Consider the following 26,805-nt stretch of genomic DNA (forward strand, 5'->3'; position numbering starts at 1 on the left):
CATTCCACCTGTTCACTGCATTTCTCTAGAACACCTATAGCAGAAGTCTCAAGGTGGTGATGCCCAATTAAAACTTGATAGGGCATCTGCTACCTTGTGGTTCCTCTCTTCTAGGAGAGGAGATAAAGGGGAGAGAGCAAGGAAGAGTAAAAATTCCAGAGGTAGAAAAAAACACCAAGTAGAGCACATCAGACTATCCTAGAGCAATCCTTTTTTGTATGTTTATATAGATAACATCATATTTTTGGGAAGTATATCACAGTCCCAGCAAATGACAGTTGAAGCTTTTTTCAGACAACTGGAAGAACTCTCATGTATACAGGCCCTGGTCCTCGTGGAAGACTTTAATCATCCTGGCATCTGCTGGAAGGGCAACACAACAGGGCACAAGTAATCCAGGAGATTTCTGAAGTGAATTGATGATAACTTCCTGACACACATGATCAGAGCTGATGAAGGGAGGTGTTCTGCTGAACTCCATACTTACAAACAAGGAAGAACTGAGCAGGGATGTGAAGGTCAGAAACAAGAAGGGAATGAGGCAAATAGCAGGGTCACAACCCTGGACTTCCTGTTCAGGGATCTGCTTGGAAGAAGCACTTGGGAGATGACCCTGGAGAGAAGAGGAGTTCAGGATAGCTGGTGGATCTTCAGGGGTTGCCTCCTTCATGCTCAAGAATGGTCCATTCCTATGTGCAGGAAGTCAGCAAAGGTGGACGGAGGCTTGCATGGATGAACAAGGAGCTCCTGAGAAAACTCAGAAGAAGGAAGCATGAAAGAGGTGAAGCAGAGTCAGGTGACTTGCGAGGACACACAAGATGCTGTCTAAGCATGCAGAGATGGGGTTAAGAAAACCAAAGGCCCTCTGGAGGTGAATCTCGCAAGCAACATGAAGGGTAATGTGAAGAGCTTCTACAGGTACCTCAGCTGCTGGGAAGAGTAGGGAAAATGTGTACCTGCTGTGTGGCAGTGGACCTGGTGACAAAAGACCAAAAAAAGGGCCAAGATACTCAGTGCCTTCTCTGCCTTGGTCCTTACTGGCAAGATTTGCCTTCAGGATTCCCAGGCTTCTGATACCAGTGGAAAAGTCTGGACATACAAATACTTATCCTTGGTGGAGGGGGATCAAGTTAAGGAATACTCAGACAAACTGGGCATACACTATAAAACCATGTGACCTGATGGGATGTATCCATGAGTGCTAAGGGAAATGGTTGCTGTCATTGCAAGGCCATTCTGTTATCTTTGAAAGGTTGTGATGACTGGGGGAAGTTCCTGAGGGCTGGGAGAAAACAAATGTCAATTCTGTCTTCAGGACAGGAAAGAAGGAGGATTTGAGGTAGTACAGGTTGGTCAACCTCACCTTTTAATCCCTGGGAAGGTGGTGAAGCAAATATGTTCCCAAGTCATGCCTGACCAACCTGATAGCCTTCTCTGATTTGACTAGCTTGGTGGACGAGGGAGGAGTTAGTGGATAATGTTCATCTTGACTTAAGAAGGCTTTCAACACCGTCTCCCATAACATCCCCATTGACAAAGTGATGAAGTGTGGACTAGTAAGTGGACAGTGAGATGGACTGAAAACTGGCAGAGCTGCTGGGCTCAAAGGGTCCTGATCACTGGAGCAATGTCTGGCTGGAGGCCAGTCACTAGTGGTTTACTCCAGAGTTTGATACTGGGGCTGGTACTGGATAATATCTTCATTAATAACCTGGACAATAGGGCAGATTGCACCCTCAGCAAGTTTTCGGAACATAGAAATCTTGGAGGGGCGGTTGATGTACCAGGGACTTCGTCAGGCTGGAGAATGTAACCAACAGGAATCTAAAGAAGTTCAACAAAGGGAAATGCAGAGTCCTGCATCTGGAGAGGAGCAACTCCATGTTCCAGTAGGTGCTGGAGGGCAACAGTCTGGAAATCAGCTTTACAGAAGAGTATCTGGGCCAGCAACGTGCCCTCATGACAAAGGCCAGTAGCATCTTGGGCTGCATTAGGAGGAGTGTTGTCAGCAGGTTGAGGGAGGTGATTGTTCCCTTCTACTCGGCACCATTGAGATGATACCTGGAGTGCTGTGTCCAGTTGTGGGTTCCCCAGCACAATAAAGATGTGGACATACTGGAGCAAGTCCAGAGAAGAGCCATGAAGATGATTAAGGGATTGCAGTGTCTGACATGTCAAGAGAGGCTCAGAGTGCTGGGACTCTTCAGCCTGGAGCAGAGAAGGCAGAGGGGGATCTTGTCAATGTGTATACACACCTGATGGAAGGGAGTAAAGAAGGTGGAGCTAGACCCTTCTCAGTGAAAGGCAAGAGGCAATGGGCACAAACTGAAATACAGGAAATTCCATTTAAACATACAAAAAATGTTTTGTTTTTTTTAACTGTGAGGGTGGTCAAATATTGGAACAGGCTGCCCAGAGAAGTTGTGGAGTCTCCATCCTTGGAGATGCTCAGGACCTGAACGGAAACGATCCTCAGCAACTTGCTCTAGCAGACCCTGCTCTGACCAGAGGGGTTGGACTAGCTGATCTCCAGAGGCCTTTTCCAATTCTCCTGTGATGCTATGACAGGAGCAAAAATCAGCCAGGAAAAATAGTCTATGAGGGAGGTTGTGTGTGGTGGTTTTTGGGGGGTTTTTTGGTGGTTTTAAATTAGATTCATGGTAAACTAGAAATAATAATAAGACTTGCACCTTTGCTTGTCTGGCATGTAAATTGCCATAATGGATACTTTCTAGCCCTGGCAATTTGTTAATCTGTTTAGATTCATATACATCTGGAAATCAAAATGCAATCTGCAGCCATATGCACATCACCTCTGAAGTTGGCAGTGACGATGTAGTAGAGGCTGTGTTGTAATGCTTACTTTAAGGGCCAAGAAAGAGGAGGGTATCATAAAGAGCAATTAGCAAAATGGTATGAGAAGATAACTAAGCATGGTATATCAATACCTTTTAAATGCAGATGCAGTTTCCAGGAGAAGGAAGGTAGAAGTTAGAAATTAATCTCCTTCAGAGCTGAGCTCCATTACATTAGGTTACTAAGTAACTTGCACTGTACCTTACCTTGCAATTGGTCCTGCAGTGTCCCACAGCGCATGCCCCCTTGCTGTGATCTGATTTCATTCCAAGTTTTTCAGATTCAGCTCTAAGATAGTCGATGGCTTGCTATCATTATTGCAAAGCTGCTGCTATATTAGCGTGTAGTTTAGTTTCTTTCCTACTCATCAGAGTTCTTGAGGTGAAGTGCCTTTTTGGCTGGCAAGGGGAGTCACGTAAAGAGAGAAACTATTGAAGGCGGCTGCGTTCTCTCAGCGGGAGAGTTCTGGCCTAAAGCAAATCACCATCTTTTTATGACAAGAGGAAGAGAACAAGACCTACCTCATGGATTTGCGCACGCTTAACTCTGTGAAAGACATGTCTAGATCCAGAGTTTCAGGGTGATATTTTCATTGTTGGTGGAACTTGACTTTTAATTCTTCATTCTCTCTTCTTGTGTACTTCTAGGTTACGGTACCAGGGATATTTTGGAGGTGTAACTGCTCTAACAAGAGATCAGTTTTCCAAGGTGAATGGATTCTCTAACAACTACTGGGGTTGGGGTGGAGAAGATGATGACCTTCGAATCAGGTAATAAATAGATAAAAGGCTAGAGGGAAATGGGTGTGAGAGGGGGAGGCATTGATTTAAAAAAAAAAAAAAAATCGGTGTGACTTCACACCTAGCCTCTAAAGGTAGAACACTACAGGAGCCTTCAATTCAAAACTGTATTGGAGGAAGGATTTGGAGTGTGAGATGCAGTTCTGCAAACGGTTTCCTCTTTGAAAAGGTTAGGTATGCCTGAGACTTGGTCTTCCTCCTGACAGCATTGTTGGTTGGGTGTGGGGTTTGTTGTGGGGTTTTTGTTTCATTTTGTGTTTTGGTTGGTTTGTTTTGTTTTTCTCAGCCACACAGTATTTGTGTTCTTGCTTGGAAATTGGTTATAACTTAAATAATAAGATTGAAGTCTGGAGTGTGATTTGCCAAAGAGACACAAATGTATTGAGTTCCAATACTCTGCAAGAGCGTGGGAGTGTTTTGGTTTTGGTGGTATTGGGTTTTTGCATACATTGACTACCACTATTTACTCCAAGCAGGGCTTAGTTTATATGTGGGTGGTGTTGATTATAGTTAAGATAGTGAATAACTTGAATTTTAGAAAGACCGCATGTATATGCGTATACCCTTTGCTCTTGTTAAAACTAGTTTTGCAGATGTGCCTGTTGAAGTAGGAGAAGCTTGTTAGTTTGAGAGGTTTAGTGGGACAAAGAAGTCAACAAAACTTTTATGTTGATCCTTTGCCTACGAGGAAACCTCTAATCCTGCATTGCTCTTAGTGAAGGAAGGAAAAAAACCACCACCAACAAAAACCCACAACCCTGCAAGCTCTGCTGGCAGAGCCTGTCAACTTGTAACTTGGGTATACTCTGTCATTCTTAAGTGTTTATCCTTTTCAATTGCTTAAATATGCAAACAAACATTTGGGGGACATAAAATTCATACCCCTGGTGATATTAAATAATTACACTGGTGAAATCAAGAGTGTTAAAGTTAGGAACTTCCAAATTAAAGTTTTTTTCTGTGTCAGTTCAGCAGATCACTTAGCTGTATCAAGAAATCTAAAAGGTCTACTACTGGTGACATGGATTTCTGTCCCTTCTTAATCACAACTTTTTTTTTTTCTCTCTAGCTAGACACACCAACTTCTTCTCTGTGACCTCTTGGGAGCTGGCTATTATAGTGATAGGGGATGGCTTGGTACCATCTTATTCCCCAGCTTCCTGAGAAGTGTCACAGTTAATGAGCGAACAAAGGTAATAGTGGTGTTCTTTCAAATGTTCCTGTGGGCAGCAGAGAACCAGATGTGCAACAGATCAGCAGGATTTACTGAGAGTCTCCACAATGTTTGCAAGTGGTTGGAATCAAAAGTGATGCTTGCTTGTGCGTGGCACCTCATAACTTTGCAGCTGTTTGTGGTCTTGGTGCGGAAGCCAAATCGTATGGCCCAGAGTGCATGCTGCAACTGGACTTGGCTCATGCCTTTCCTCTTGGGTAGATCTTGGACTGGGCTGGTTATAGAGTTTGCAGTGGGTAGGTAATGGGAGGCTTGCTGTCTCGGTGGGTTGTTGTACGGAGAGGTCCTTGCAGCTTGCCTGTGTGAAGACAGCAGATGGCAGCATCCCCTTCACTATCTTCAAGAACTCTGGGCTGGAGTGCTCTTAGGTCCTACTGTTTTGCCTCTACGCTAAATGTGATGGTCTCTTTTGGGCCCCTTCCTAAGGTGTGCATACAGAGAGACTTTTCAGATCATTTGTTGTATTTGTTTGATAATTTACTGCTACAAACAGTCATTGGAAAGCTGTAGGGGCTCAAGTTTCTTCAATTCTTGGTTTCATATTGCTCTTTCAGCTGCTGATGTGACTAGCAAAGACCTGGGCTATTCCTTAATTGCATTGTCATGAAGTTAACCCTTTCTGTTGACAGAGCAAAATCGTTGTGCTCCACAAATGTTTAAGGCCAAGAGCTCCAATCAAGTGCCTGATGTCAGACATTTAAATCCATGCATGGGGCTCAGTGTTTCTGGCACTGTTCTCAGAAATAGAATTTTCTTCATGTCAACAAATAAAAATTTTGCAGCTGTCTGCCAACTAGTAAAAAAGAAAACAAGCTTTTTTTAAGTGGAGAACTATGAAGTATAGGGGCTTTATTGCAGGAGTTGAGATGAACTTGCTGCAAAACATGTGGAATCTTGCTACAGACCTCCTAGGTTTAATACAGGGCAGTACAAACTAGACCAGACAATACTAATTTAAATGTACTTTGTATAATGTGTGCTTAAAGCTCTACATGATCGCTACTGTAGAAACTACCTGCTTCTGTTCAAGAGAGAGGGGGTATCTGTCACCCTACTGCACCTGTTCTCCAGAAACACAATTCTGAGCCCCTTTTCTCTGGCGAAGTTGTGGAAGAGATGATTTTCATACAGTTCTCTGTGCTTGCTTTGATGGCATCTACAAGAGATGAAGTCTCCAAATGTTGTTTTTCCTTAACAGCTTGTTTATAGGTGACATTTTGCTCATGGCACTATTGTTTCTTCCAGGGTTGAGATGCAGAAGATGAGAGTAGTGAGGCCGTCGGCTGATGTAGCCAGGTACACAATGATCTTCCACAAACGAGACCATGGTAATGAGGAGAATAGAGAGAGGTGAGTCAAGAACAGTGTTTGACCTTGCATTGTCTTGGTATGTGGCTAGGAGCCAGGTACCTGGGGGACAAGTTCTTTGCTCTAGGCTAAATAGGCATTTTGTGGTACCCAGAGGCTCTGGGGGACACCCCTGTTCACAGCTTGCAGCTGTTCTGTACATGTGACCTGCCTAGAATCAACTGGGTGATGCTCCTTAGAAAATTCTGAAGTTACAGTTACATGGACATGATTTGAGCATATGATTTCAGAGATTAAACCAAAAGACTTTTTTCCCCATGTCTGATTGTCCATGCTGAGGACAGGAAAAGCATAACTTCACATTCCCAGTAGATACAGAATGGCTGTAGCTCTGCCTCTATATTTACTAGTAGTGGGAAAGAGCTCAGAACTCCTCTCCTGTGCATGTCAGTGAAGATTTTCTCCTCTTTGTCCTCAGGATGAAGCTTCTACGCCAGGTATCTAGAACATGGAAAACAGATGGGCTGAACTCTTGTTCATATAAACTGCTCTCAGTGGAACATAACCCTTTATACATCAACATCACAGTAGATTTCAGCACGGAGCCAAAGATCTCGTAAGGGTGAACACCACACAGGTTATAGGAAATGGCAACAGATCATGTTTGTGGTTGCTGTTACAGCAGATAACTCCTGGCACTCTGCTTCAAAGAGCACTTCAGTAGCACAGAAGGAAGTTTTTCTTCACAGCATCTAATTGATTGGTTGAGAATTTCCTTTTGTGAGGACTGGAGACATGTACTGACCTGAGGGACAGGTCTTTTGTGTTCTTCTAAGCACATTCTGCTGGGACATTTGCAAAAGTGTCCTTGTTTAGGCTGGTCTAGTGGAAGGACTTGAACAAAGTCTCCTGAAAATAATTTTGTTCCTGCAACTATTCCTAAACTTATTTGTTGTAGGGGGAAGCAGCCTAGCACTGCCAACACTGCCATGACTTCAAAAGGAACAGGCCAGTCTTTTTTCATTAAAAGCACAAGAATTCTTCACCAACTACAAACTTGCTGAGAAAAGCTAACTTTTTCCAGCTTGAGGAAAAACTGCTTATGTGTGAGGGAGGGGCAATAATGGTAATAGGTGAGGAGATGTTAAAAATTTCTCAATAAATACACTCCATGAATTCAAAAGGCTTCTCTTGTCCTTCATGAGCTCAGCTCACTCTGCTGTGGGACTGCTGAAGTGTCCTTTGGCAAAACGAAAGTCTCAGTTCTGCAGCAGGCTGCAGGTTGTGTGTTATTCTGGAAGGAAATGCAGTGGCCAACTATGTCAGATGGAAAGAAATTGCTGTCCACATTTTTTAATGCTTTGGGCCACACTGTTAGCAGAGTGCATATTTGTATACATACCCAGGCCATTATTATTTTTGATTCCTGTTTTAGAAGATTGGTGAAAGTCTGTGGTTACCTACCTGTTCCAGTATGCAGCAGGATTTCTGCTAAAATCTTGATTAGAGCACTTTGCTTTCCTTACTGCATTATACCTAACTGTCCTTACACCTGCTTGTTGGATACACATCCCTTGCAGGTAGATGTGAAGCTAGGGTTGGGAGAGTTTCTTTTAGGACACAATATATTAAGAATTATAAGACATAAAGCAACTTCTGCTTACTATAATATTGAAGAAGGGTTCTCTAGCTGGTTGACACATTATTCCAACTGTAGAGAAGGCTGAAGCTTTAAATAAATTCTTAGGTGCTAGTGGGATAGATGCAGCTTTTCAGTGAACAGGGAATTTTAGTCTCTACAAGTAACAAGCAAGAATACCCTGTGTCATGCTTGCAAAATAATTGGACCTGGTATTGACTGACTTTATAGAGAAAGAAAGATTAGGGGAAGGTCTTGGGCAGACTGTGTCAGTCTCACACTCAGGTAAGTACAAATGCATTCCTGTCAGGGTCACAGCTCCACTGTTGACATGTTTGACTTAGAGGAAAAACTAGTATTTCATTTCTCAGGAGTATTTTATGTTGAAGACAAATCAACCTTGAAAGATAATTAATATTTGAGCAACAGCTGAAATACTGGATTAATTTCCCTACTCTGAGCAGGAGGTTAGACTAGGTGACAGCCTCAGGTCCCATTCAGCCTGAATGAATTACAGGTACAATAAAAACACTTAAACACTGATGGATCAGGCCAGAAAAACACAAGGACTTAAGCTCTAGTTTTGTCTGGTATCAGGGCAACTTTCTCCTTTATTACAGTCTTATTAAATATTCTAGAATATACATAACTCAATTTATTTTACTCAAATTCACAAAAGATATTTACAGAACTGTAACTGGCTTCAACACTTCCTCAAAATACAGCACTTCAGAGGCCTGTCTGACAGAATGGCTTGCATCCCAATTAAATGCTTAAGTATGAAGCAGGACAGAGCTATCCACCTATGGAACAAAGGTTTTCTGGAAAACTTGGGTCAACTTACTGTCAAAGAGACCTCGATCCCCAAGGCCTGGGAGGTAGGTCTGGCTCAGTAGTTACTTTTACAGTGCTTTGACAGTTTTTACAGTAAGCCACAGCCTGTTTATTAGCTATCATACCTTTTTCTGAAGCCTTTTCTTCTAAATCTTAAACAGCCAGAAGAAAAGTAAAATGCATGAAAGACAAAAGGATTAGTCTAAGGTGGCACAGACTCCACACCACAACAGGAGGTAGAGGCTGAATGCCCATGTGCATGCTGCCATGCTGAGCCCAAACTGCTTTTATTTTCATTCTCTTAAGAAAATGGGGGAACATATCCAATGTCCACAGTGATATTGGTATAAAGAGGATGCTTTGTCCTGGAAAGGAGCTTGAACTCTAATGAATTCATTCCATCATCCTTCCATGTTTTTCTAGTATTGTGTCGGGAAGTAGGCCTGAAAAAGGAAAAATACCTGCAGTTAGAAGAACAAAGGTGACATTTGCAGCTGAAGCTGCAGAAGGAACAGACTTCCAGAGGGGGCAAGGGCTTAGCAGATGAAAGCTGCTAGCAGAAAAGCCCCAAGAAAATTCTCAGATAATACAGACTAGAGAGAAAAGGCATTTTATAAGACTAAACTGATTAGAGTAAGTTCATACTGAGTATTCTGAACAAGGAGGACAATTTGGACTGGGACCTAATCAGACAGGGAGACCAGTGAGGTGGCAACTACAAGAAACTGGCAGCAGCTTAGAGAGACCTGGGAGTGCAACAGAGGCTTGCAGCAATACTGTACACAGGCTGCTGTAGGTAGGTTTTAAGACAGAGTTGTTATGGAAACCTTGAGTTTCGAGATGACAGAGGGAAGTCTGCACTGCCGGTATGAGAAGCCTCCACCGCACTTGACCCAACACCCTCCTCCAGCTCTTATATGTAAAACTGGGTCTTTGCTAAGGTATCTCATAGCACCTTCCTCATGTCTTCCAACTAGAATGCTGCTTTCCACTATTCTAATGGCACATTGTACATCCACACAGATTGAAGAGCAAGTTTTTATTATAGGGAAGTTGAAACAAGTACCTTTTCAAACTGAACTCTCCCTATTTACAAGACAGGCAGTATTTTTTTTTTCAAAGTTTTATTCCCTGAATAATTTGATGCTTAGTCTGATACATGTTAGCTTCCTAGCTAGCAAGTGTCCTTAACAACAGGAAAAAAAAACAGGAGAAACCCTTCAAATGCAGAGACAGGAGCAGAATGAGTCAGTTGAAACTGACTGGGAGCCTTCTTTGAATAGCCACATTAAAGCAGAAAAACAAGCAGTGGCATTAGGTATACTTACTGCCTGTTCTGAGCAAGATGACAGTAACAGTCAACCTGCCACAAGGAAAGGAGTAGCCTCCTAACTGCCTGTCCATCCCTCCCACCCCAAACAGTTACCTTTGCCAAGGCTCTTGTGTCTCTGTCTCTTCAGTGTAGTCCATCACTTTGTAGCGTCCAAGGTGAGGTGATGTCCGGACTATTTTCATTCCTGCTAACAAAATCCTTTAAAAACAACAAACAAAATGTTTGCTTAGGCATAAAGATGCCATTTCTAGGCTTAGTTACAGGGAAGTTCAAAGTCAGAGATAATTTTCAGTGTTAATGCAATCGTATATGTAGAAGCTGAAGGGAGCAAGTTTAACGCCACAGTGCCACATTATCTTCTCTAGCAGGTTCTAACCAGGCTTGGGCTAGAAAGCTCCCAGCTGCAGCGCGCTTAGACAGGGTACAAAGAGGATTATAGCAAGCAGGGAATGAACGACAGAGCAACTCCCATGAATCTGACAATTGAGCATTATTTTCACTTCCTTGTAAGAGGAGAGCTTTTACTGCCTAGAGGTCCATCACCTAGACTTAAAAAAAAAAAACCCACAAAAAAAAACCCCCACCACACCAAACCCCAAACTTACAGTTTCTGAAAGGAAGCCAGTCCTGAGTTTCAGGTCCAGATTAAGCCTCTCTCTGTTCTTTGAGAAGTGCCATTCATTCAGATGGCCTGATTAGAGGACTGGCTTCATAAAAGATTAGTGATAAACACAGGCGCCAGACAAATGTGAGCTGCTCAGCTGCAGGACAGTTAGGTAAGAAAAAAAGCAAACTGAAGGCTCAGAATTCCAGAAGAGAGCTCCTAAAACCAGCATTTTGGGTGACTTTCAAGCAACCCATTCCTGATGGCATCTATGTTAGTTTACCAATAAAATGTGCCTGTAATAGTGCTAGGGCTAGCAAACCTCCATTATCACAGGGCAGCTCTTACACAGAGAAAATTCCTGTGAATGTAAGAATGAATGTTTGCTCAATTGGGGTTATTTAACTGGCATGTTTGCAACATTTGATTGCCTTCTGTTGAGATCTGGTACAGCAGCAAGCTGCACTGAAGCAGGAATGTTATAAAGCTGAAAGGCTACAGAACTGAAAATGTTTGTTAGTCTCGAACCATCAAATGATTACACCACTTTGTTGATAGTATGACATACTATTATTTCAGACAAGGTTCCTTGTTGTCTGAACATAAGCTTATGGCACATTCCATCAAAGAGGCAAGAAAAAACAACCACACTAAACTGGCTTTGCTGTTACAGTTTTTGCATTGCAAGATTAAACTAAAACCATAATATGAAATAGTTAATACATTCATTCACTGTTAAGAAGAACCCAACAGACTTTCCTGTAGTTGACATTGTTAACACATAAGTGGTTCCAATTAGAGTAGTGCTTTCTTCTAATAAAAGGTAGATCCTGGTGTTTCCTAGGACTAATATTATAGAGTACTGCAGTCTGCCAACTGTAAGTAGCAGCCAACATGTTTTTTCACTAACTCTGCTTTAATAAGCAGTATCCCAGCAAAAAATCTTTACAATGGACTTTTTTTTTTTGACATTTCAATGTCTGGTTTCAAATACTAATTAATTTTGCTGCTACATGGTAAGTGCTTGAGCACCTCCTAAAAATCCAAATCCCAGTAGGTACATCAAGCTGGCCATTCAAAAACAGACAGCTCATTCCTAACTTCCACAGGTTGAGACTTCAGTATGTGAATAAATCATTAACAGGCACTGTCCATGGCCTCCACATACCTATGGGCCAGAACATTGCTAATCATTAGCGTTTTCAGAGAAACAACACATGATTTACTTCCCTTCAAGAAAGGGCTATTTTGGGATCTACATAACCTACTTGCCTTAAGAGATTCCTGTGAGGAAGTGCACTCCTATGCATAACTGGCATGACTCTCTACCACTGCTACTGAAAACCACATTAGATGCCTAAGCTGTACTAAGAACAGCTGAATAGACCCAGCATTGTAGTGTTTGATGTAAAGACCTATCTTCCTGGCACTCCATTCCTTTAGTAAATGTTGAATCTCTAAACAATCATACACCCTTTTAGTTAGCTTTGTCTGAAAGGAAAAGGAGGAATTCTATGTTAGAAAATCTGACTCTCAGTTCCCAGAAGAATACTGCTTTGTGAAAACTCCTACAGTCCTCAAACAGAACATTCCACCGAAACTGTGTAACTTGTCACACTGTGCAAGACCAAAAAACACACAAGGCCTTTATTGTCAGTTTAGTTTTATAAACTCCCCATGAGCTTGCCTCAGTGCAGGATGATGAAGGTGCACAGTGCAATGACAAAGCTGAATAAAGAAGCTACGGCCATGATTTTGTACTTGAAGAATTTGCATTAGGCAGAGTACCTGGAACTTAACTCATTGTATTCACTTCTATAGCATGCTGCTGCCATGGCAACTAAAGTACAAGAAAAAACATCAGATCTTGCTGTTAATGACTCACAATAGCACACAGGCTTCTCCATCACCCAGCACTGAAGACAGAAGTTAGAATTCCTTGTGTTCCTTAATTCCAAGTATTGGTGATTAGATAATACTTGGAGCAACCTAGATGCCCAACATAACTTAAATTCCCAGCTGTCTGAGAATTAATAAGTACCTTCTTGGTTTTCTTATCCATCAAGCTTGCAGATTCCTTCCTTTGCTTGGGGCTGTTCATGTCAATGGAGTCACCTGTCAACTCCTGGTGGTTATAACCCCTTGGATGCACTCCAGAGCGACTGAAGGCAGGACATTCTGCCCTCCAGAGTCTGAGGAAAGCTTTGTCCTCCCAGCACACAATGACTGGATTCATAGATTCTGAGCATCTTCTGACATTAACTATTCCCAATGCCAACAGCATTTTGGATTATAATGATACTGCAAGCATGTTAAGGAACAATATCTTAGTTCCTTTCTTAAGGTAATGCTACATGTTTCACTAGCCAGCTTGGTTCTATTTTAAGCCTGTCCTGTGCATTAGTACCTTGCAGCAATGTCGTCATTTTCACCACCACTGCCCCAGTATGTATTTGGAAACCCATTCATCTTCATGTAATGTTCTGGAGTCAGAGCAGATACACCCCCAAAAAAGGACTTATATGGCAGACTGAAAGAGAAAGAAAAAAAAAGCATCAATATTGAAGGCTAATACAAGTCCTCCACAAACTGACAACGTGATCCAAGTCACACGTGTATTAATCGCATACCTTACAGACACTGTCATGACAATGCCAAAACCCAAATAGCAAAACCACTGTAATCATGTTCCATTCTCCCCCCACCCCCCCCAGAAGACCAAAGTAAAGCTGGTTTTGAAATTCACATCTTGGGTTAGTTCAAAATACCTGCATCCTATCACACATCTTCCATATGATCCAGTAATTCCCACCCTATACTTTTATTCTGGAAAGAAAAGCAAACAGAAATCTGCCAGTCATTTGCCAATCTGAGCTAAGAGTGGAACAGGGAACTGCAGGCAAGGAACTGTTCAACATTGCATGCTTAGGTCAAGAATACCCTTTTCTGGGGAAGTTGCTAGTGCAAAACTAGCAAACAGAAAACCTCTTAAAGGTCATATCTTTCACTGTCCCCATCCATACTTTCTATGCAGAAAGTGAACCAATTAGGATACACACATCCAAAGCAAATGGAGGCACTTACGTGTACTGAAACTTATCCATGGCACTAGCCATATGCTTGGGATAGTATTCATCGCAAACATAAAGATTATAATCATTCTCAGGTACTAGGTCCACATCGTGCAGGAGAAGGCAGTCCCAGTCTTCATCCTTCAGGGCTTCCCGGACACCAACGTTAAGCAGCTTTGCTCGGTTAAATGTACCATTCCCCACCTGGAAAAGAAAACCTACATTTCTTCACCAAAACAACAAAGAGGATAACTCACTTAAAATTTATGTTAGTAAAAAAGCCTTATTGAATTGAATAACATTGGAATGAATCAATACTGGCTGCAAATTTCTTGCCCTAGACTCTGAAAATTTCACCCATCCTCTTCACAAAATTGTCAGCAATTGTAAGCTTTGCTGTGTCAGGGGCTATATACTGTGGGCACCTGAAGAAGGCTGACTTTTAAGAGACCAGGAAGTCAATCCTCAGGTGTACATCTGCACATCAACACTTTTGCCCTGACTACTGCTTATTAAAGCTTAGAAATGAGAAAATAGATCTTGGTCAAACAAAAAAGCTTCTTCTCTCTCCCAGTCAACTACCAGTTTTAATTAATGAATCCAAAACTTGCTCCCTCACCACTGATCTTTTGCAACACCCAGTCCATGTCAGTTAAAAATGGCTGTTCGACATACATAGGCTGCCCCACAGCAGGGTCAAGCCAGATGTTTTTATTTGATACAGACTAAAAATATCCAACTTCACTTTAGCATTTAGTCTCAACAGCTTTGCTCAGTAGCCGCACTGACAAGCTACAGACAAAACATGTTCAACTCTTGAACAGCTGAAAATACAAATTACCATTTAATGACAACTTTATCTCTCTAGAAGATAAAAAAGCAGAACAAATCAATAGCAGAATGATGATCTTGACAAGTGGTATGATAAGTCAATCATTAGCAGCCATGGAGATGGGACAGAATATAACTGACCTGCTCTAAACCCATGCATAAAACTGTACTTCCACGTTAGAAGAGTCACATTTCTTGGTCAGAACCTAACCCTTACCTGGGAAGCTCAGCTACACCACCAGGCACATCTGATTTAGATTTACCTGCTGAATCAAGTAGATACTGTAACTGAGCTGCTGGCGCTGCAGGAAAGGATGAATATAGTAGAGAAGATGGTGAAGGTACTTCTCCTGGTTCCTGTAGGCTACAAGGATGGCTGATTTGTAGCGGGCCAAGCAGTGAGGTGGCCTGTAGCGGCCACCAGACTGAACAAAAGGATTTTTTTTGATGATCATTCTTTCACTAGGGAGCACCCTGAAGGTGATGGTTAACGGACCAACTGTAAGGAGAAACAAACAAACAAAAAAAAAGATCAGTGATGTTTCTCAACTTTCATTCAAACCTATCAGATTAGCTGCATACGTTTACCACTTAAGACACCAGCCCTACCCTAGCACAGAACAGTTAACACCACCACACAGGTGTGCCCACATGATTAATTCCACCACTGCCTGCTGGTCACCTCCTCACGGCTCCACACTGAGGGGTGCTGGGCTCAGCACCAGGCCAGCAGGCAACCTGCCAGAGAGGCATCCCAAGTCCCGGCACAGCCAGCAAGCCTCACTGGGCTCTTGCACAGCTTTCTTTTTCCTGGTATTGGCTCCCTACTACACAAGCAAACCTTCTGTCTTGTATTGCTTAGATGGTATCCTTGAATAAATGTATTCACTGTAAGAATAGTGTTGAAAATGAATCAAGATGAACAGACATATCTGCTTTTGCTACCCATATGGAAAAAGTCTCTAAGCCTCTTTCAGAGGAGATTCAAGGACAAAGATGTCCAAAAGGATATTCAGCAGGTTGGGGGAGAAATAGTTCAAAGCCTGAATGAATACAAACACTTTACAAAATGTTAGCTTTATCATAAAAAAAATTTCAAGTTCAATTTGATGTTATAATCACATGCCACAAGGGCATGTGATACACAGTGATAAACAGGCAGTACTTCAAAATTTTGGGAGAAGCAGATGACAGAACTGAGAAGGAAGAAGAGAGATGTTACATATCTTCAGGAACAGGAGCAGGATAGCAAAAGAAACTAAATGTGATAGTTCCTCTACTCAGCACCTCGATTTTAACTGCAAAACATACCCAGTATGTTTAACAGTTTTTACCTAATTAAAAAAAAAAAATTCTGCACTTTTATCTGAATTCTTCCATTCTTCAGATGGAAAAAGCTTGACCAGTCACAAGTAAGAAAGAATCAATATAAAGTGTCAATCACCATTTTAACGTAAGTCTCATACTTTAACAATATGAACAAGCAAATTCTACAATTATTTAAATGCCTGTCCTTCTGGGTAGTGAGAAAAGGTTCCAGAACCAGCAGAAGAGTTATATTTATACACAAACCAGTGTGTCTTAATGGTTTCCCCAACCCCTATCAACTTCTAAGGAAATAAAGCACAAATGCAGAACAAGATTAAAATCTATTACTGAAATGAACTAGGAAGAAACCTTTACCTAAATCACAGTTAAAAGCTGACAATTTCAAATGACAACAATTCTCTGCAAGCCATGCTACCCAAAGACAAAATACTTTTTTGCACCAGAAGCCTGTGAGGCAAGTTGTTGGTTTTTGTCTTGTTTTGGTTTTTAAATAGCTATAAATAAGTTTTTCTTTTCCTTCCAAGCTCATAGTTAATCCTATGGCTGTCTTAAAGCAAGTTTTCAGCATCTTATAAGTCAGACTCCTTCTTAAACCACTGAAATAAATTATCTCAAAACAGTTCTGATAGTGAAACCTGAGAGAGAAAGAGCAAATATTTAGGCCTGGTGTTTAGTAGCTTTCATTTGACTGTAGCTTTTAGTAGCATTTAGTAGCTTTCATTTCACTGTTTTGTTTGGTTTCTTTGAGCACTAACAAGGCTTAGGGACTAAATTTGGCATAAGGTTCAAGCTGTCCATTCAGAACTGGGAAATATTTTGCTAGTATGTGGAAGTTGGTATACCCCATATTCCTGATGGGCAAACCTATACTCGGTAAGTGTCTCCTTTTCCTCCTCAAGGCACACACATAATGGCATTTCCTGAAGGTCAGTCTGAACAGCCCCTGATCCCATTCCTCACACTGTCAAAAAGGTCTAGCCGCTGTGAATCCTACTTCATGGTTTGTTTTTGTTGGTTGGTTGTTTTTTTGTTTGTTTTTAAAAGGAAAACCTGAATTTTGCTTGTCAGCAAGATCTTGCAATAGCTGACCCCCAAGTATCACTTTTCAATCCTTCCCTAAGTATCTAAAATGCAGGGGGAATTTGATTTTGACTGTGTTACCCTTAGTAGGAACCTGGAGTACATTGCCATACCTTTGTACCTGAAACAGAAGAGTAGTTCTTCAGAGAATCATGCTGTGGGCCCATGAATCTAGGTCACATTTATTGTTAAGATTTTATGATGTTATTACCTACTTCTACACAGACAGTTTCCTGTTCTGCCTTTAAGACCACCACCACGAGTCCACCGTTGTTTTTAACCTGTAATTTATGTTGCTTTTTAGATTTATGAACTCCCTGATTACCAGATCTTTTAACTAAAGCACCATTAACCACTGATTTGATGACAACTGGAGCTTGCTAAAGAAATGTTATATTCAGATTGGATTTCAACTCCAGATCATTGCTCCAAGGAAAATATAAGAAAGGGAATTAATCCCTTTTGTTCTCCCACAAAGGCAGGGTTTTGTTTTCTATAATATAATCAGGGCTCTTTGTATTGCAGAGTAAGATTCTGTAGCAATAATCCTTGAATTCCAAAAAATAAAATTAAATTTGGACATAAAGGTATGAGTAAGACAATGTGCAACAGTTTCACTCCTGTTGTCTCCTTCAGTACCCAAGCATATGATTCATCAGGGTAATATCTGCGTTTTTCAAGATGTCATGATCTCCTGAGCTGCCTGGCTCCATACCTCAAACAACTGGGTCCAGAAACTCAATCTAGTATATGCCAAGGAAACACAGAAAAAAGAAGTTAGTCTGTGACTTATATCCCCAAAACCTCTGGCTGTCCTATACTCCTTGGCTATAAACTAAATTCTGGCTTTCAAGTCTCCTTCCCGCCCAAACTAACAAAAGGCTAATGCACTGTAATCCAATTAAATCCGAGATGTGAACAGAGCAGTTGCAGGCTGGACAAAATAGGGAAAAATAAAACTGCTAAAGCGCAGCTTTGGGAAAGGAAGAAAAGCCCATCTTAGACATGCTAGAAAGCACAGGATCCCAATTCAGACAAGGTACAGAATCAACACCCTGAAGTGTCCAAGCAATTTCTCCATAGCCTGATTCCTAAGCTCTTTCTGTGCCTGTACCGTAACACAGAGAGTGTTTAATTAATATGAAACTTTAGTGTGTAGAGTTAAAACTCACAATTCCCTGTCTGTATTGTTAGCTGGTGCCAGTGGCAGCATACTCCCTGCTTGCTTTACTTTCTAGGCAATGCATTTGACTATCGGGGGGTCTCTTGATTTTGACCAGATCTATCCCATCTTAAGAAAGAAACTACATGACTTCCAAACTCCTTGCTACACATTTAGAGTTAGCAGCTATAATTACTGAGTTCAACAAGAATAAGCAGAACTTACACAAGCTAAACAAATGGGAACAGTAGCATGGATGAATACCTTACTGAGAAAGTGCAGCACCACACACTACATGAATTTATTTGTATAAATAAATTTGTCATGTTTGTATAATTCTACCACTGTTTGAATGAAAGAAAAACAAAAAAGCAGACCAACAGCCTTAATGTACACACCAGTTTCTAAGGACAGAATACAAGGCTGCTTCAACTGCAGCTGAAAATAAATCTCAGCATTACCACCTTTTTACCTCTCTTTAAATCCAAGAGAAGAAACTCTAGTAGGAGAGCATCCATTAGGAAATGCAGCAGGAGCTACTCATTACCACAACAGATGGTCACACTCATGAAAAGGTTATGACAGATGGGATTGAAAGGGAGTAACTACTATAAGAAGGGCTTGGAAAAGAATTCTTCCATAGCATGAGCATATTTAAAACAGCAGAGTTACAGACAGAACTTTCAACTATTAAAGTCCTCAAGGGCCAAACAAACTTGTTCAGCACAAACCATGCATGAAGTAAGGTACCTCTTAAAAAAAACCCAAAAAACAAAAAACCACAACCACCCCACAAAAACAACCAACCTGAGTCTTCTAGCATCAAGCTGCTTCCTGGTAAGAGAAAAAGATGAACTGAAACAAACAACACATCTTGCATGCAATGTGAGAAAGTCAGATTTTGAATTTAAATGCTATTTTGTTATGTTTGAATAAGCACAACTCTAGCATATAAACACTTTGCTTTTTCCAAAAACAAAGGAGGAAACAGACAACTGGTTATTTGTGTAGAAACTTTAACCGTTAAGGGAACTTGAGTAATTTATTCACAATATTAATGAAGACACTGAATATCTAGCAAAATGCTTTTCAAGTTCTCAGTCACAAAAGGTTCAACAGACACCCCTAAGCGCTAAAAAAGTAACACTGATCACCAAGAGCCTAAGTCCTCCAAGGCAGAGATGTTTAGCAATTATACTTGAATTCTTATTCCACAGCCCTGGAAGAACCAAGATGCTGTAGATTCAGGAGGCAGAAAAAAGACATATGAGCTGCAAGCTGATCTTACATTCAAACAGTTATCAAAATGATCTACTATATACGTAAGTGGAAAAAGTGCTGCACTTCATAAAAGCCCTGATGCAGAAACCATTTAAGCCATTTGGCATTCTTCCAGTTACTTCAACACGCTTTGGATTGGACACAGTGACTTATTACCAGCTCTGAATTGGAGACTGGAGCCCTCAAGAATTGATTTGAAATCTCATTTAATGGCGTTTATGAAATTAATATTAAAAGGCATCATTCTCTCTGATATAACGCTTCCAAGAGAGATCAGTCCCATGAGGGAAGATGATAACCAATTAAGACATTTATGAAGTATTTATATATCTATTCATATGTGCCCATTACATACAAAACAAAGGGCAAGTACCTTGCAGAGTAGCATGCATTTCTTAGAGGAGAAAAAAACCAAAAACACCCAGAAGAGGCTGGCATATAGTAATACCAGAAGGAATAATTTACTACTTATATTTAAAGGGAAATATCACCAAGTAAAATTTAAGTCGTAGCAGAGTGCTCATTTTTCTTAAGCTAAATCTGTATCACTGCTCCAAATGATTTGTGTTTCATAGCAACAATGCTTCATATGCTCAACTCCAAATTTTTATGCAGCAAAACTTCCACAATTACTTTGCCTCGTATTTTTTTTCTCCCAGTGAACTTCACTGTTTGTTTCTGTCTATGACTAACATTATGTTTTCATTTTAGCTCTCAAGTACCACTCTGTTCTCAGCACTCTGAGGGGTGGGCAGAAGAAGAGGTTTTAAAAAGATTTCACAGCTCCAAGAGCATTATTAGTGTAATTTTACTCTGTATCTGCCTCTTCCATATACATTACTACTCTTGCTTATCTGACAGTTTGCAGGCAAGCTACACAGAATTGCACCTAGGTTTGTTTGGTTTTCTTTTTTTTTTTTTTTGAGACCAAAACTTTCTCATTTGACTCTTTTCAGGACAGCGGATTCTCATCAGTAGCGGAGACAAGCAGGGTGCAGGCATGTTTCTGCTGTGCTTTTTCAAATAAAACAATTAAGTTGGAAACACAGAATTGTAGCTTCCCAAAATAACTGATAGGCTGTAGCTAGTGATGAACAGAGACTGCACTAAGACCATTACAGATTGGCACTTGTGTAAAAAGGCTCTGTACTATTAGTATTTCAGTATTTACTTAGTAGAGCTGTTTCCAAGGGAAATGCTGAAGCATACACCCAAAAGTTATCATACAACTTCATCATATATACTGCATATATTTCATTTAACTTCAGCAACAGAGGAAGGAAGAAAATTTCCCAAAAGAACAAGCATCATGATGAAGACTGCAGTCTAAAAAGGGTCATCCAAAGCATCCCACCAGAGTTCTGTAACCTCAGTAAGCAACTTGACACAAGAGTAACCACAGCACTAGCTTTCAACAATACTTCCACCTGTGAACCAAGGTCAGCCATTTGCTCTTACTGTGCTCCATGTGTGGTCACCAGCTTTCCTAGAACAGCAGGGTTACTACTAAGTAGCGCTCCCAGACTAGTTATATGCAAAACTTAGACATGCAGAAACCCGTGCAGTACAGAAAACCAGACAAGGGTAACTTACTACACAGTACCCTAAGAAGTAGGCATCCCCAAAACAGCTGTAAGTGCATGCTTACAGAACTCATCCGTTCTTGGCTGGCTGAGTAGAACCGATTCACTATTACCAGAGATGCACCGCTTTACTACCAACAAACTTGCTTTATGGGTTTGACTTTGTATTTACTTAAAGTTTCTCAACTGTTTTAGTAGTGCAGTAGCTGGATTAATGCTGCCTCTCGGATCAGCTCTAATTTGGTCCTCGTGTAAATACAAATTAACCTGTGACCATTTAAGTCTAAAGGAGAAGTTTCTATGTCTAAAGGACCCATAATAATCATAGGCCAAAAAGATCACCATGAAAAGCAAGGTGCCAAGCTACATTCTCATACAAACAATATTTAAAGCCAACTTAATCAATTTATATTGAACTACAGGCTTGATATAAGGCTGAGACAAAGAACCCAGGAGTTACAGTGAGTCAGAGGTCAAAATTACGCAGTTACCAAACTACAATCATTGGCACATTGTATACCGGACCACCAAGAAAAAAAAAGTGTTACTAACTCGGTATTAACACCATGCACTGTTTTCATTCTTGTTCTACAATCTCTATGTAGCCAAATCCTTAATATTGAAAGTTTTTAGATCAGTAAAATATTTTTCCTCATGTAACCAATAAAAATGAGTTAATTAACTCAAGAAAGTTTTGTCAGTGTAAGTATTACATCAGTATACCACTTTTAAAGTGAAAAGTTTGAAATATATAACTTACACTTACAAAGCGTTTGGCATTATCACATACCAAAGCAGCTATTTCAAACACTACCAGTTTATACCTACCAAATATTGGTGACTGCACTGAGCAGTACGGCATAGCCTCTTCATTAGGAGCTTGGGTAAACAAGCTGAGGTTTGTATACACATCATGAGTTTTTGAGTAATCCAGAATGTGATGCGAGTTTAAAAACCCACGAAACACATTTGAAGGTCCACCTCCGTAGAGTATCAAGATAAATATTGCTTGGAAGACAAACAGAAACAGCAGAAAGCAAGGATTTTCGACACGAGAGAGGGACATAGTTTTTAGCCCATGCTCTGGAATCAGACCGGCGAGGAGTTTTAACTGCTTTCCACGAGCTGCCGTTCTACGTTCAGGGCTACATCGCTGTGCACGGAAGACCTCCTCCTCTTCCTCTTGTTCAAACTTTCTGAGGCGGCAGCCTGCTCTTCTAGCACGGCTTCGTCAGGACGCTTTGAGCCAAACCACCCCTTCCCGCTACAAGCTCTGCAAGCTGGACTGAAGGAAAAAGCCGTTCAAACCCACGCAGAGCATAAGAGCCACGGGGGTAGCGGCACCCGAGCCCGGCAGGCAGCAGCACAGGCGCAGCGGCCGCCTTCCCACACCCTTACGCCTACCCGCGCGGGACAGGTTCTCTGAGGCAGAGGCAACCGCGGGAAGCACGCCCGGGACGCTCCGGGAGACGACCGCCGGGCCTCACGCCCGGAGGCAGAGCGGCACACGGCAGTGCCGGGAGACGCGGCGGGACGGCCCACACGCGGTGGGGCGGGGCAGGCTCGCCTGTAACCCCCGCAGAGGCTCCCAGCAGCCCGGCCTTCCCCCGCTCCGGCCCAGCCCGGGATGAGGAAGGGAGCGCGCTCACCCCGCCGCGGAGCGGACGGACGACAGCGACGCCGGCGCGGCCGTTTCCGCGCAGCCGCCACCGCGGCTGTGCCTGGCGCCCGCCGTTTGCATGCGGAGGAGCCCGCGCGCACCCCCTCCCGCCTTCTGGCGAGACTACAGCTCCCAGCATGCAAAGCGGGGCAGGGCGGAGCCCGGCCGGTCTGTGCCGCCGCGCGGCATGCTGGGAGATGTAGTCATCGGCCTCCCTCAGCGGCGGCCCTCAGCCGGGGTGGCCGCCGGGTAACGGCCGAGTAGCGGCGCTGTGGGGCGCAGGGCGGCTGCTGAGGTGTACTGCGGCTCGTCTCCTCTTTCAACCCACAGCCGCTGTCCCGACTCTGAATTGCTTATTGAACTGAGCAGAGAGAGATAAACTGAAATGAATACACTACTCTCTACTTACGCCTGACAGGACTACAGCAGTGTAGCCTCCACAGCGAGGGACCTCCCGTCACGGCCTCACTGTCTATAAAAATTGTGGCTTTCACACCCATCTCTTTAGTGGCCGATTTTTTCATGAGATGGGGCTTACGAGGTTGTGCTGTCAGTCCGCCTGCCTGCTCTCATAACGGCTTCTTAACGCGTTGCCCATTTTCACTTAAATTTGGCAGAGGAAAAGAAGTCTTACAGATACTAAATTCCTACAAGGCTTCAAAGAAAAGTCAGTGGCTGGGTTTGCGCTGAGGAGAGTAGTAAAAGTGAAGTTTGTGCGAGCGAGAAGGGGCAGGCACCCTTAGCTCAGTCTCCTGTCCCACTCCAAGGCGTAGCCACCGGCTGGGCAGTCATCTCCTGTGTGCTGGCCCATCAGCCAGCATGCCTGGCCCCAAACCAGGCAAAGCACGTGCTGCTGTTTGCCCTCCAAACGGGGTGGCATGGGAAAAAGATGGGGGCAGTGATAGCATTTATACAGGGAGCTAGGAGTACTCTTGCTTCAGAGCTGGACTAAGATGTAGAGGACACATCTACAGGAAACTTGACCTCAGTCATTCTGCTGTGCAGAACAACCAGTTATTCAATTTAAGTGGATTGCTTAAGGCCTGGATGTAAATTGTCATTTCACATTTAATTTTAAATTAATTGAGTTTTAAAATAAAAAATGTATTTAACATTTCTTTTGCCTGGGCAAAGTTTTGCTTTCTTGAAACCCACCTGATGATGCTCCTGCAAAGATTGCTTTTCTTGCGCACCGCAGTGAGTCTCTGCCATTTACGTTCTCCCTGTGCCACTTCCCCCATGACCACGGCAAACCCACCCTGCTTGTCTTCCCCTCCATAAAACAAAGAAACACTCGCTGTTCTGCTGAAAGCTCCAGCGAGTACAATGCCTCAGACAGGAAAGAATTAATCTCTGTGTCAACCATGAAACAAACAGAGGAACCAAGATTTTCGTGGTATGACCAGGGGTTGCAGACAGCAATTGTTTTAGAGCCTGGTACTGCTTTATGCTTTATGCTTTGCTTGCGATCCTCCCTTGGGTCACAGTAAGAAATTGTGATGTAGGAACAACTTGGGAAAGGCCTGTCTGCCTCCATCTGTCCCTGCCACGGAGGCAGGGAGAAGCTGGACCTGCTGGAACTGTCCTGTGCCGGCAGCTCTCTAACTTCCTGGCAGTCAGGGCTTAGCTGTAAAAATCGTCACCTTGTGGCTGTTCCTGGGCACAAGAAGCAGGTCAGCTGGAAAGGCAACAGCCTACCCCAAGCTGTCTCTACCTGTGTGTATATATGCTCCCAAGACTGGAAAACTAACATGCAACTAGCCAGATCAACTGTCTGCAGAGGAGCAAAACAGCACATGTCTCTGTGCAGGCTGGGAGAGCTGAATGTCCAGGAATGTCTCCCTCGGGAGCCTTCCAAAACCAAATGCTGTTCCTCTCCTTCCCCTTCAGCCATCACCACTAAAACAGGTGGATCAGAAACAACCATGAGCCTTTTTCTCACGAGAGAGCAAGGAAGTATGGACTGGAGAGCAGAGTACAGCTCAGAACTTCATGGTGCCAGCAGGTCCAAGCCTTTTCAAGGTCACAGTGCCCCTGTTTTAAACAGAGCTGTCGAAAGCTGGGGGGTATTTTGACTTAAAAATGAATTGGCTTGCTTAAATGCAAAAAAAAAAAATTAACTGTCTCCACCGAAGCATGGAAGAGAGGTGGTGGGCATTTTAGCAACCCCTGCGCACAGATTTATTGAGGGCAGTGATGGAGGAAAACAATGTGAGACTGGATCTGTAAGAAGCAGGCACCAGGCTGTCTTCACAGTCAAAGGTCTGCCTTTCTCATTTTCACACGTCTGCCTGAGAAATTAAATTGAATGCATACAAAAAAAAAAAAAAGACAAACACCATCTTCAGCAGAGCTTGAAATTAAGTTTGTGCGAGAGCCTCTGGATTGTCCCCGGGGAGGGGGCTTCCCCTCCTCCAAGTGTAATTTCACCTCCAATCAGCCCCGAACGTGATGAGAGACTGAGAGAAGTACCTCCCTCTGTTTAATAAGATTCATTCTTGCTTGCTCTTTCTGTTTCCCCTTCTCCTCCCTGCTTTGTCTCCTGGGGCCTGCACCAGATCCCTGTTGAAAATGCAGCAGAGTGGCTGGGAAGCTTGGCCTTGAAAATGCAGGGCCCAAGGAGGGGAGGAACGATGCGCTCGTGTAACACAGCGATAGCAAGCAGGGTGCTCGGGCTGCGTCGGCCAATGTTTCTTATCCACTGCCCTCCCGATGCCCGAGGTTTCTGTCAAGGGAAGAAGGAGGTAGCATTAATCCTTGTACAGGCATTGTAGAGGCTTTCAGCCACTGTAGCCAAGCAGAGCTGTCCCTCTTTTTTGAGGGTGACAATGTTTTCTAGTGGGGTGGATGTTTCAGGTACCTTTGGCCACGGCAGTTCTTTCTCAGCCTTTCACAGGATCTTGGCTTGTAAACTTCACATTGCACTTTAAGCAACACCTTTGTGAATGTGATTTTTTTTTTTTATTACACAGGGATATATTTGGCTTGTACTCTACTTAATGTTAAATTTTTAGCAATGCTTCCTCAAAAGAGTCTTGAAAGTGCTTCCATGTTTCTGGGAGGTGGGTCCCTTGTTCTTAAAAAACCCCAAAGTTACAGATAGCTGATGTGATGTACCTTGGCCAAATGACAGAGTAAATCAGTGAGAACATTAGAAACAGGACCTGGGTCTACTAGCTTCTCCCAGGCTTGTGGCTTAGCCAACAGTAGGCTCCTGTCAGATAGGCCCATCCATTCTCCTCAGGTCTGGAGAGAGAAGGAGGAACCCAGAGACTGGAGTCGTTTCCCTACCTGATCCCATTAGACTGATATCTAGTGCCCCAATGAGAGTTAATACATTTTTCCCAGTGGTTGTAGCTTACAGGGACTGGCAGAAGCAGGGACTGAAAGAGCGTGCACTTGGTTAGGGACACTAAGCCTTGTAATGCCTTAGCCTGCGCTTCCTTACCCTGTTGGTGCTGCTCCTGGGTGTCTCCCCCTTGCCCCAGGAGATGCAGTGGGCTGTATTGCAGAGGGCCACAAGCTACTGCCCTCACCTGCTTCCCATCGCTTCCTGTCCTGAGCAGCTGGTCCTCCTCCAGGAGGAAGGAAGTTGAAAAACATCTCTTGAGAGGTTTCATGGCCTCCAGAGCTATTTGGGAGAGACTTTTCACAGAGCAGACAGACCAAATGGATATATGACCTTGGATCAATATTTGCTGACAGCTGAGATGTGGTGTGTCACCACATTCCTGCAGGACATCCCTTGTGTCTTACCACACTGCTGCTAGGAGAGCTTGTCCTGGCTTTTCCCAGAGGGGAAGACAGCGTGCTGGAGCTGGCTGGCCCAACAGAGCTGGAGTGGATGCGGTGCACTCTCATAATGTCACCCAGAAGACCTCCACAGAACTCAGGCAGCCTGCTCACTGCCAGCAGCAGCCTTGTTTAGGCATGACCGTGCAATGCAGCTTGCCATGTCACTAAGACAGTTTGTGGCACCTTTCCCCTCTCCCTTGTGATGGAGAACTGACTGTCTGCCCTATGTTTTGACCACCACCCACTTCAGAGTTGTGGTCAGCACCTTTAGAGGGCAATCTCAGTAGGGACTGTCACCACGTCACCAAAATGACAGCTTACTGCTACAGATGCCATAAGACTATGGCGTTCAGGCTACATTTTCCTGTCTCCTTCTGTCTCTTTCCTTCATCTCCATAATGCAGG

The 26,805-nt window shown here is 43.0% G+C and overlaps 2 protein-coding genes across 10 annotated transcripts in view; one reads left to right on the forward strand and one right to left on the reverse strand.

Moving 5' to 3' along the window:
* B4GALT4 (beta-1,4-galactosyltransferase 4) overlaps nucleotides 1-7,375 on the forward strand; it is a 42,272-nt gene extending 34,897 nt beyond the window's left edge. For all 7 annotated transcript variants that reach the window (XM_072881891.1, XM_072881865.1, XM_072881856.1 and 4 more), the window contains 3 exons: nucleotides 3,504-3,626; nucleotides 6,136-6,240; nucleotides 6,677-7,375. In XM_072881891.1, coding sequence (XP_072737992.1) covers nucleotides 3,504-3,626; nucleotides 6,136-6,240; nucleotides 6,677-6,818 — 370 coding nt within the window. In that variant the 3' untranslated portion in view covers nucleotides 6,819-7,375. The remainder of the gene's footprint in view (nucleotides 1-3,503; nucleotides 3,627-6,135; nucleotides 6,241-6,676) is intronic.
* Nucleotides 7,376-8,428: 1,053 nt separating this feature from the next.
* Nucleotides 8,429-22,669, reverse strand: LOC140660757 (beta-1,4-galactosyltransferase 3-like). 3 transcript variants are annotated; one of them, XM_072881937.1, is made up of 7 exons: nucleotides 22,595-22,669; nucleotides 21,774-22,230; nucleotides 14,774-15,009; nucleotides 13,693-13,883; nucleotides 13,016-13,138; nucleotides 10,098-10,202; nucleotides 8,429-9,114 (listed from the first exon to the last, which is right to left on the reverse strand). In XM_072881937.1, the coding sequence occupies exons 2-7, from the start codon at nucleotides 22,009-22,011 to the stop codon at nucleotides 8,973-8,975; spliced, it is 1,035 nt and encodes a 344-aa protein (XP_072738038.1). In that variant the 5' UTR covers nucleotides 22,012-22,230; nucleotides 22,595-22,669; the 3' UTR covers nucleotides 8,429-8,972. The 3 variants fall into 3 exon arrangements, with proteins under 3 accessions (XP_072738038.1, XP_072738029.1, XP_072738021.1); XM_072881928.1 differs by lacking the exon at nucleotides 22,595-22,669 and adding an exon at nucleotides 22,350-22,580; XM_072881920.1 differs by lacking the exon at nucleotides 22,595-22,669 and having other exon boundaries at nucleotides 21,774-22,580.
* Nucleotides 22,670-26,805: the final 4,136 nt, after the last annotated feature.

This window comes from Ciconia boyciana, chromosome 1, assembly GCF_034638445.1.
Source record: "Ciconia boyciana chromosome 1, ASM3463844v1, whole genome shotgun sequence".
Taxonomy (NCBI): Eukaryota; Metazoa; Chordata; class Aves; order Ciconiiformes; family Ciconiidae; genus Ciconia; species Ciconia boyciana.